Source organism: Xyrauchen texanus, chromosome 24, assembly GCF_025860055.1.
Source record: "Xyrauchen texanus isolate HMW12.3.18 chromosome 24, RBS_HiC_50CHRs, whole genome shotgun sequence".
Lineage (NCBI taxonomy): Eukaryota > Metazoa > Chordata > Actinopteri > Cypriniformes > Catostomidae > Xyrauchen > Xyrauchen texanus.
The window spans coordinates 5,319,476-5,331,920 of NC_068299.1; the positions used below are offsets into that span (position 1 = coordinate 5,319,476).

The 12,445-nt window shown below is 40.3% G+C and overlaps 1 protein-coding gene across 1 annotated transcript in view; it reads left to right on the plus strand.

The window, feature by feature from the left end:
- Positions 1–12,445, plus strand: part of LOC127617821 (MAM domain-containing glycosylphosphatidylinositol anchor protein 1-like) — a 220,963-nt gene that overhangs the window by 130,712 nt on the left and 77,806 nt on the right. The window contains exon 6 of the mRNA XM_052089915.1: positions 501–633. Coding sequence (XP_051945875.1) covers positions 501–633 — 133 coding nt within the window. The remainder of the gene's footprint in view (positions 1–500; positions 634–12,445) is intronic.

Sequence of the window (12,445 nt, forward strand, 5' to 3'; positions counted from 1 at the left end):
CCTGCTAGTCTCTCAAAATCACAGAAAAATGTCCTCAATAAATCAGCTATCCATCAGTGATGAATTCATAATCTGAGCACTTATTATTAAAGAGTGGTTTGCATAAGGTGGGACATGTGGTGATTGATGGTTTGCTATTAATAATAAGGATTATTAATTACCCCTATGGACAAGAGTTGTAGGAAATCCTCTCTCTCTCTCTCTCTCTCTCTCTCTCTCTCTCTCTCTCTCTCTCTTATACACAATGCCTCAAAAATGTATAGAAATTAAGCTATATGTTGGTCCCTTTATTTCTGGATTTGTTTTGGTCCTGTGGGGGATAATTTTATGTCCTATTTTAAAAAATTAAGTTCAGCAGAAATCTTCTCTAATAAAATTATCAAAAATAAAATGCAAAAGTACAAATTGCACTACTTCTAGGGAATGACAAATATATCATTTTGTAAAATGTTCCCTGCGTGCTATGTTTATCATGCAAATATGTGTGTGTTTGTTTGCAGGGTGAGACAAAGGTGCTGAAACTGAAAAATCTTCGTCCTCAGGATTTTGCTAATTACACCTGCCAGGTGTCCGTACGGAATGTGTGTGATATTCCAGACAGCTCAGTCACCTTTCGACTCACCAACGCAACAAGTGAGATCTTCTGCACTATTAAACACATTCTCCATCTTCAATCTCTTTAAAAATCATTTTTCATGTAATGACATCAATAGAACCTCCCATTTAAAGGAATAGTTCACCCAAAAATGAACATTTTGTAATGATTTGCTCACCCTAATGTCATTCCAAACCCACATGACTTTCTCTTATTTGGGGAACACAAAGGCAGATGTTTTAATGAATATCAGGGTCCATCTTTTTAATACAATGGCAATTGATAGTGACTCACTTTAAAGCTTAAAACAGGATCAAAAAGTGTCATTAAATAGTCCATTCATCTCGTGCATCATATTCCAAGTCTTTTGAAGGCATACAATAGTTTTGATGAGAAATCAAATTTTTTTAATTTTTCAGTGAAAATCTTGACGTCCGTTGGAAGTTCATTAGTGCAAGAGAGTAGTTCATTTCAAGTTCAAGAATTTTTGGGTGAACTACTCCTTTAAAGTCAAAATAAATGCAAAATAAACGTTTCTGCTCTTATTGTGCACAATTCATTGGTTTTCATAGTCTTTCATCAAAATGTAGTAACTTGCTCAGCTTTTGAAAAGACTTTCCCTTTTCATGATTATTTTCAATCAATTCCTGAAGGATAAAATCAAATCTTGCCTTATTAAATATCCAGTTTCTCGCAGAAATTAATATTACAGATAAAAAATGGGTTGCGAACACTGTATCATGTTCACTTTAATCAAGGGACATTTGGGGCTGTCACCGAAATGCTGTGATGTCATGAAATTGCAAATGCTTCGCTCATGAATATTAATAATGTTAATTATGCCATGCCAGTAATTTCAAATAAGCTTTTACTCTTTTGATAAATAGTTTGTGATGTACAGTATTGATCTTGAGATCTTGCTCCATGTGGACTTGAAATAGTTTATGACAATCTTGGAAAACTCCTCAGCTGTGGGAGGAACAGCCTTGTCTCCTCAAATCTCTCTTTCGCTTTCTTTTCTGTTTCTTTTCCTTTGGGTTGTATGTTGACCTTTCTATGATTACATCTTCACTTCTCACCCTTTTTAATTTTTTGCGTTATTTCTTTCACTGTTCTGCTTATCATATGTGTCTGTCAGACCAGCAGAGAGATTTTCCCTGAAAAATCAAGCAACAGTAACGTGTAACGTTATTTTCCCAGATCTCAACATGTATCTTTCAATTCAAGAGTATCATTTGTTTTAGAATATGTTTATCAGTTCTTTTGTCTTATTCCATCCATCCATCCATCCATCCATCCATCCATCCATCCATCCATCCATCCATCCATCCATCCATCCATCCATCCATCCATCCGTACATCCATCCATTCATCCATTCATTCATTCATTCCTTCATTCATCCATCCATTCATCTATCCATTCATCCATCCATCCACCCATCCATCTGTCCGGTCATCCATCCGTCCATTCATCCATCCATCCATCCATCCATCCATCCATCCATCCATCCATCCATCCATCCGTACATCCATCCATCCATCCATTCATTCATTCCTTCATTCATCCATCCATTCATCTATCCATCCATCCATCCACCCATCCATCTGTCCAGTCATCCATCCATCCATTCATCCATCCGTCCATTCATCCATCCATCCATCTATCCGTCCATTCATCCATCCATCCATCTATCCGTCCATTCATCCATCCATCCATCCATCGTCCATTCATCCATCCATCCATCCATCCATCACTCCGTCCATCCATCCATCCATCACTCCGTCCATCCATCCATCCATCCATCCATCCATCCATCCATCCATCCATCCATCCATCCATCCATCCATCACTCTGTCCATCCATTCATCTTTGCACAGGTGCCAGAAGCTGGTAATGAAATTCTCTTGTGAATCTTTTGTAATGGTGAAGATAGTGTGCTAAGCACTGGTTAAGTTAATTAACACATTTAGTACATTCGAAATAGATTCCAATGGTTGAGTCGACTTCTCAAAGATGTTGCTAGACTGTGTGCTTAAAAAAATAGACCTAGATTTATTTTTAGTAACCCCAATATCCCCAACATATATTTTTCATATGTTTTTAAAACATTACATAGAGTAACGAGAACATCCAAAGATGATATTTCATGCTAGAGCTTCATGAAAGCCTTTCCTTACAATCCAAGTTCTGCATCTTCAAAACGAATTCTTTGTGTAATCCATAATCAACTAAATTCACAACAAAGGCAAAAATATATCTGTCACTGGCAGGGAAAAGGAAAATCTGTGCTCAAACAATTGAAAACCGACTACAATGCTCAGAGAAGCCCTTTATGAATTAGTCATGTAAAAAAACATGTTTGTTCGTGTTCAAATTAGCGACATTATGAATTCATGTACAAGAAACGACTTCAGAGCTTGCCGAGAAAATCTAAAAGTAGCCCATAAGTTCCCTTCTGTCTGTCTCTGTATGTTTAATTCCCTTGCCTCTCTCTCTGTGATGAATTTGAGAGACTGTTGATTTTTCTCACTTTCTGCTCTCTCCACTAGAAAGGCAGGTGTGAAATAGTCAAGAGAGATGAGTGAGTCTGTAGTGACAATATCAGAAGACACACACACACACACACACACACACACACACACACACACACACACACACACACACACACTACACTGTGCCCCATTGGTGTCTTGCCCTGTGGAGAAACAACACACTGCTGCAAATTGGAATTTGTTTTCCGTGTGGCAGGAGCGCACGGCTTGCGTACTCACGTAGCTCGCCGTCGAAAGAACAAAACACTGATTTGTTTTTTCTGTTGATTTTCATTTTCTTTCCTCTGAACAGAAGAGCAGGAAGGGAGCATGAGATGAAATTGGAGACAGCAGAAGGAACATGCATTAGATACTTGCTGCTGGGCTGAAGTTTGAGAAGTTTGTTTGTTCGGATGGTCGACTGAAGGAGACTGCGCCTCTGCCGAGGATTTGATGCTGCGTTTTAAATTAAAAGTCGATAGTGACGCGTAACTCCAAACTGCAATGGTCACCACACACTTCTGTGAACATCAGTCTAAGCTTGGAGAGAATGGCCTCCTTGAAAGGAGAAGTTCACTAAAAAAAATCATTTACTCACCCTCATGCCATTCCAAACCCATATGAATTTTATATGAGATATTTTAAAGAAAGTGCGAGATGTTTTTTTTTTCATACAATACAAGTCAACGTTGTCCAAAACGCTCAAGCCCAAAAAAACACGTAAAGGCAACATAAAATAAATCCATGTGATTTAAGTGGTATGTGAAACTATGTGAAACTATCACTTTGGGTGAGAAACAGATCAAAATGTAAGTCCATATTTACTAAAATCTTGCGGCCCAATGAAGCTGCTTCTTGAATGTGGTTAAAAAGAGATTAAAAAAAGGGCTTTTACTTTTGTTATTATGTCAGTATTTCATGTCTCATTATATGTTTATTTATTTAATCTTTCATGTAGACGTACAGGCACCATCTGCGCAGATTGTTCAACAGGAAACTGCTGAGATAACTCAATCCCATAACACTCACACACAAATGAAGCTTTAATTGGATAATTGCTTAGATGGAATGAAGAGAGCTGTAGAAGGTTTGGAGGAGAAAGAGAGAGAGATACATAGAGATAGATATGAAGAGAGAGAGAGAGAGAGAGAGAGAGAGAGAGAGAGAGAGAGAGAGAGAGATGGATATTATTCAGAGAAAGAAGTGAACCCCCTCTTAAATTAGTTTTCTCTTTCACTGTTTCTGTTTTTTCCTCTTGGCTAAATTCCTCTAGCGTATGATGAGCTGTCAGTATACACATTAGTAGTTGCAAAAAAATAAATAAAAAGAAACGATTTGAAAGAAAAGCACACAAGCATAAACTCTGTTCCAAACACCTAGTGAGCTGCCTACCTAGGCAGCTTTTTAAGACATCATAGGTCCACTCAAAACACTAGGACTCTTCCAGATGAATGCTGCTTTAGGGGCTGTTTACACCAAACACTTTCAATTCATGGAATTCACACTGTTTTTCAGTTGTTTTTCTTTGTAAACATGCACTAAACAGATGTTTTTGACCATTGTGCCACGTCTTTCTGGGTTTTTGCCCCTCTCTGCAATTTACGCAGGAGCGTCATATTTTTTTGAACGGTTTGCCAAGTTAAAAAGTACTTCAACTGTTAAAACAAGTCTCGAGACTAGCTGCATCTAGCTGGGTGGGAATGGCCCCTTATGAGGTTCTTTGTTTAAGTCAAATTCAGCATAAATTAGTGAAAGGCAGCATCACATGAACACTCAAACAATGTTTTACCTATGATTAAGATTTATGCATTTATAAATTTCATATAAAAATTACATTAATAAAACTTCAAGGGGTGATGACATGAGAAATCAAATGTTCCTTCTTTTAACATATAAGTAGTCATTGTACCATTAAAAACATATTGTAAGTTTAAGAACTCAAGACTTCCTTACTGAAAAAGAGCATTTGTTGAAACCATGCTGCTAAAATGACTCATTCTCTACTTCCTCCACATTGATATGTCACACTGTTGTGGACATTTGCATCTGACCACCTCCACAACAACACATCAATGCCTACTTTACCTTATCACTTCTGTAGCCCTGCAAAATAAAATACAAAATACTAATATTGTAAGTGAACCTCAAGAAACATAAGTATATATATATATATATAAATGCATGTCATGACCCCTTTAAAATATATATATTTTTTATTTAAATATTAAATATTTTTTTATAATGATTAATCCATCCATCCATCCATCCATCCATCTTCAACCGCTTATCCGAAGTCGGGTCGCGAGGGCAGCTGCTCCAGCAGGGGGCCCCAAACTTCCCTATCCCGAGCCACATTAACCAGCTCTGACTGGGGGACCCCGAGGCGTTCCCAGGCCAGTTTGGAGATGTAATCTCTCCACCTAATCCTGGGTCTTCCCCGAGGCCTCCTCCCAGCTGGACGTGCCTGAAACACCTCCCTAGGGAGGCGGCCAGGGGGCATCCTTACCAGATGCCCAAACCACCTCAACTGACTCCTTTCCACGTAAAGTAGCAGCGGCTCTACTCCGAGCTCCTCACGGATGACTGAGCTCCTCACCCTATCTCTAAGGGAGAAGCCCACCACCCTTCTGAGGAAGCCCATTTCGGCCGCTTGTACTCGCGACCTAGTTCTTTCGGTCATGACCCAGCCTTCATGACCATACGTGAGGGTAGGAACAAAAATTGACCGGTAGATCGAGAGCTTTGCCTTTCGGCTCAGCTCTCTTTTCGTGACAACAGTGCGATAGAGCGAGTGCAATACCGCTCCCGCTGCCCCGATTCTCCGGCCAACCTCCCGCCTCCATGGTCCCTCACTCGTGAACAAGACCCCGAGGTACTTGAACTCCTTCACTTGGGGCAATACCTCCTTCCCTACCTGGAGTACGCACTCCATCGGTTTCCTGCTGAGAACCATGGCCTCAGATTTAGAGGTGCTAATCCTCATCCCAGCTGCTTCACACTCGACTGCCAAGCGTATCAAGTGAGAGCTGAAGGTCACGGACCGATGATGACATGAAGACAACATCATCTGCAAAAAGCAGCGATGAGATCCCCAGCCCACCGAACCGCACACCTTCCCCACCCCGACTACGCCTCGATATCCTGTCCATGAATATCACAAACAGGATTGGTGACAAAGCACAGCCTTGGCGGAGACCAACCCCACATGGAATGAACTCGACTTTGTGCCGAGGACCCGGACACAGCTCTCGCTTTGGACGTACAGGGATTGGATCGCCCTAAGAAGGGACCCCCCACCCCGTACTCTCAAGCAGCACCTCCCACAGTCTCTCCCGGGGACCCGGTCATACGCCTTCTCCAGATCCACAAAACACATGTAGACCAGATGGGCATACTCCCAGGCCCCCTCCAGGATCCTTGCAGAGTAAAGATCTGGTCCGTCGCTCCACGGCCAGGACTAAAACCGCATTGTTCCTCTTCAATCCGAGGTTCGACAATCGGCCGAACCCTCCTCTCCAGCACCTTCGAGTAAACTTTACCAGGGAGGCTGAGAAGTGTGATACCCCTGTAGTTGGCACACACTCTCTGATCCCCCTTTTGAAGAGGGGAACCACCACCCCGCTCTGCCACTCCTTAGGCACTGTCCCAGATTTCCACGCTAATGTTGAAGAGGCGTGTCATCCATGACACCCCTCCACATCCAAGGCTTTCAGCATTTCTGGTCGGATCTCATCAATCCCCGGGGCTTTGCCACTGTGGAGTTGTTTGACTACCTCAGTGACCTCCCCCAGGGAAATAGAATCTGATCCCCCATCATCCTCCAGCTCTGCCTCTAGCATAGAGGGTGTGTTGGGATTTAGGAGTTCTTCAAAGTGTTCCTTCCACCGCCCAATAACCTCCTCGGTTGAGGTCAACAGCGTCCCATCTTTGCTGTATACAGCTTGGATGGTTCCCCATTTCCCCCTCCTAAGGTGGCGGACGGTTCTCCAGAAGCACTTTGGTGTGGACCGAAAGTCCTTCTCCATGGCTTCTCCGAACTTTTCCCACACCCACTGCTTTGCCTCCCTCACGGCCGAGGCCGCAGCCCTTCGGGCCTGTAGGTACCTTGCAACTGCCTCCGGAGACCTCCGGGACAACAAATCCCGGAAGGCCTCTTTCTTCAGTCGGACGGCTTCCCTGACCACCAGTGTCCACCACGGTGTTCGAGGGTTACCACCCGTTGAGGCATCTAAAACCTTTAGGCCGCAGCTCTCCACCGCGGCTTCGGCAATGGAAGCTTTGAACATTGCCCACTCCGGTTCAATGTCCCCAACCTCCTAATAATGATTAATCTATTTGATAAAGATTATGCTATTCAATTTGATGGAATTTGTTATAGAATTGAAATGCGTAAATCCTAAAATCTTAAAATATTTTTTTAGTGAATCCCTTGTTGAGAAGATAATTTCAGAATGCATTGCAATGTATACGGTGACAAGCGAACCGTTGAGAAAATGCCCAGAAAAATGCTAGAAATAGCCTTTCTTGAAAAGCAGGGTTCTCTAAAACCTTTATCAAGTCAAAGATCCCTTTGTAAAGAGACAAACAGAGCAGGATCTCCTTATTACAGTAAATATTGTGTAAAATTGAGTGTTGCATTTTAAGCCAAGCCTATAATAACTCGTATAGTACTGTATTAATGTATGTACATACTTCGTTATTATGCTTACATTGCAAAGTCATTAAAATAATCATTAATTGTTTACATTGATGTACTGTAGATATATTGTATGAATTATATTTGAATTTTAATTAATACATTTTGATATATTTTAATGGCAAAAAATAATTTAGCAAAAGTTTAACTTTAACTAAACTCTTGATTTGAAGTTACGTTCTAAACTTGTTTATGTTTAACATATTTTTCATGTTGTCATGATTTTTCGATATATATTAATAAGCGACTGACCCCCACCAGTTCCACCAGTTCTAACACTGACCTCCTGTTGAAGATCTCTATGCTATGAAGTATTGCTAAAAATCATACTAGAAATTTATTTCCCCAATATTTTTGTGTGATTAGCTTTGCAACATACTAACATTAGATTCCATTGGAATAAATAAATATTGAATATACCGTATTGTCATAATAAGAATATACAATAATTAGACTCACTATTGAGAATAGTGAGTCTAATTGCTAACAAAAAACTCCCATATAAAAGGCCCAGACAAATTACAGTATGTCAATGTGGGGGTAAAAATATCTCAAACTATATCCACTCAGTTAATTACAGTTTGTGGATACACACTCATCTCTGATGGGCAGATTGTTTTTACAGTGCGTGTTTGTGTGTTACTCTGAAGTGGTTTTGTAATCTCACTAGGCGCTCTCTTTAGCGTATCTGTGATTACTGGATGGGTTGAATGCAAATGGTTGGTTTGTAGCTCAAATTGTGGGGGTGAATGTCTCACATTGGATATACGTTAATTAATGCTTTGTGGGTTAATGTGCGCCACTTAACATGTGCTATTGCTGTAGGGTTCATTTTCTGTCTGTTAGGATGTGCAGGGTTGGTTAAACGTTAGTTAGCTGTGTTACTGTTTCTCTGTCGCTGCCTCTTTGAGCCATTAGCTGGCAGTAATTGGTTGGGCTTAACTGCACAAGCCTTGTCCCCATGGCAATGCAGACGGCGAATGTCCTATCTCTCCATCCTGGTTTCTTTGGTGACTCTGACTCGTGTGACTCTCTCTCTTTGTCTCTTTTACGGCTTCACTGCTTTCTGACACATATCCCTATCCCATACAACAATTTTCTTTTTGGCTCTAACTTCTATTTACCAATATCTGGAGTGAGTTTGGGTTCTAAGATGGCTCCGAGTTTTGCCTCTTTGTTTTGTGGCTTGTTAGAACAGAGAGTCATATTCAATCAGTCATATAACCCCTTCTTTCGGTTCATTAAGGTGTGGAAAAGGTATAGCAATGACATATTTTTCATTTGGAGTGGTACTGAATCACAACCGTTGGAATTTTACTCATTTGTGAATGCTAACAGTATTTGAAGTTCACAATGGAGTTTCACCAACAGAAAATGATTTTTCTGGATGTTTATGTGATTAGTGGCCAAAATGGACTAATGAGTCTATATCAAAAACCTACTGACAGCAATTATATTTTCAAATCACCTGTCCCTTTTAAACGGTCACTTCTCATTTCTCAGTTTAATCGAATTCGAAGGATCTGTAGTTCAGATCACGATTACAAACTTCAAGCTTCTGACTGGATACAGCCGTTCAGGTAGAGGTCTTATGCTGAAGAGTGGATTATGTCACCAGCTAATCGTTTCAAACATATGTCCCAACGTGAGTGCCGTAATAAAAGAACTTCAAAATCTAAAGATACAAGGGTTAGTTGTTATATACATTATTCTCCTCTCGCCAAACAAATTTAGAATTTATTCTGAAGAAACATTGGTATATTAGTTGTTTAACTGTTCCCCTCGTATAAAAGACCCCCCAATCTGCATGATCTGGTAGTTAGGGCTAGACAACCTAACCTAACGATCTACCGGTCAATTTTTGTTCCTACCCTCACGTATGGTCATGAAGGCTGGGTCATGACCGAAACACCAACTATGGCTACTTCTCTTTTTTTAAGTGAGGTACCTTCTGGTAACTATCGGTGTGGTAGCTGCCAGCTGTGCAACTTTACTTACAAAACAAAAATGTTTTTCCCATCCTCATACAGGAAAGTCATTTAGGATTAAGGGTGTGATATCGTGCAAGACTACAAACATGATATATATGCTCCGGTGTCCCTGTGGTTTATCTTACATTGGTAAGACACGTAGATCTCTTAAGACTAGAATTTCAGAACATAGAAGTTCTATTAGAAATCACGATCCAAAGAGTTCTGTGGCGACACATTTCACTTCAGCACATCATCAAGTTTCTTCTCTTAGATATATTGGCATTGAATTTGTTAATCCACATCGGAAATCGGGTGATGTTATACACAATTACTTAAAATAGAGGCATTCTGGGTATTTAGTCGTAATAATTTATCACCTAGAGGCCTTAATGAAGACTTTGATATACGTCACTTCCTTTGACTCAGATCTGAACTCTTTTGTAATACTGTGGGTACAGTAAGATGTTAAGATTCTATAGGATTTGTGATTAGTTGTCTTATTATTTGAGCTAACTCTGACATTTGAGTTTACCTGTTTCTAGTGTTTACATGGTAGTATGATGGTGGTTTAACCTGATGTTTTAGCCATTATATCATTGATTTAAAGAAATGAATGGTAATATTTATGCTTTATGTATGGTTGTTTATTTATATTCAGGTTTTTTTTTAGGGTCTTGTGATGTTGTCATGTGATGCTGTCATGTGATTTCTTGATTGGTATGCACAGATATACACACACCTAAAGGATTATTAGGAACACCATACTAATACTGTGTTTGACCCCCTTTCGCCTTCAGAACTGCCTTAATTCTACGTGGCATTGATTCAACAAGGTGCTGAAAGCATTCTTTAGAAATGTTGGCCCATATTGATAGGATAGCATCTTGCAGTTGATGGAGATTTGTGGGATGCACATCTAGGGCACGAAGCTCCCGTTCCACCACATCCCAAAGATGCTCTATTGGGTTGAGATCTGGTGACTGTGGGGGCCATTTTAGTACAGTGAACTCACTGTCATGTTCAAGAAACCAATTTGAAATGATTCGAGCTTTGTGACATGGTGCATTATCCTGCTGGAAGTAGCCATCAGAGGATGGGTACATGGTGGCCATAAAGGGATGGACATGGTCAGAAACAATGCTCAGGTAGGCCGTGGCATTTAAACGATGCCCAATTGGCACTAAGGGGCCTAAAGTGTGCCAAGAAAACATCCCCCACACCATTACACCACCACCACCAGCCTGCACAGTGGTAACAAGTCATGATGGATCCATGTTCTCATTCTGTTTACACCAAATTCTGACTCTACCATCTGAATGTCTCAACAGAAATCGAGACTCATCAGACCAGGCAACATTTTTCCAGTCTTCAACTGTCCAATTTTGGTGAGCTCTTGCAAATTGTAGCCTCTTTTTCCTATTTGTAGTGGAGATGAGTGGTACCTGGTGGGGTCTTCTGCTGTTGTAGCCCATCCGCCTCAAGGTTGTGCGTGTTGTGGCTTCACAAATGCTTTGCTGCATACCTCGGTTGTAACGAGTGGTTATTTCAGGCAAAGTTGCTCTTCTATCAGCTTGAATCAGTCGGCCCATTCTCCTCTGACCTCTAGCATCAACAAGGCATTTTTGCCCACAGGACTGCCGCATACTGGATGTTTTTCCCTTTTCACACCATTCTTTGTAAACCCTAGAAATGGTTGTGCGTGAAAATCCCAGTAACTGAGCAGATTGTGAAATACTCAGACTGGCCCGTCTGGCACCAACAACCATGCCACGCTCAGAATTGCTTAAATCACCTTTCTTTCCCATTCTGACATTCAGTTTGGAGTTCAGGAGATTGTCTTGACCAGGACCACACCCCTAAATGCATTGACGCAACTGCCATGTGATTGGTTGATTAGATAATTGCATTAATGAGAAATTGAACAGGTGTTCCTAATAATCCTTTAGGTGAGTGTATATTTGGGTGTGTTGGTGAGTGTCAAATTTGTCTGATGAAGAGCATGTAGCTCGAAATGTCACATTTATTTCTGTGGTGAGCTAATTTATTTTTTGGGGAGCAACAGTGTGCTGACTTTCCTGGAGATTTTGTGCCTGTAAGGACACGATCCACCAATTAGAGAATCACGGTGAACAAAGTGTGTCAAAAGAGACCTGAGTCTGTCTCCCTACACTCTCAAACTAGTTATATTCGTGTATGTCTCTGGATCGTTAGCGATAAAATAAAAATATTTTGATTCTATAATTTACATCAATAGTTTTGTATTTTTCTATTTTTCGTAGGATTGTAGTTCAATCCCTCATGATGTTAAGTACACAGTCTTTTTACCTTTTACTTTTTGTCCAAATTTCAAAATCTTTTATGCTCAAATGAAAGTTTGTATTGTTGTGATTCATCTGGTTGTTTTAGTTCATGATTTAAAACGAATATACTTAAAAATACCTATAAAAGAAATTAAAGGAATATTCAGGAATTTTCAATTCAAGTTAAGCTCAATTGACATCATTTGTGGCATATTGTTGATTACCACAAATTATTTTTGACTTGTCCCTCCTTTTCTTTAAACAAAAGCAAAAATCTGGGTTACAGTGAGGCACTTAATATGGGAGTGAATGGGGGCCATTTTTTTGCAGGGTTTAAATGCAGAAATGT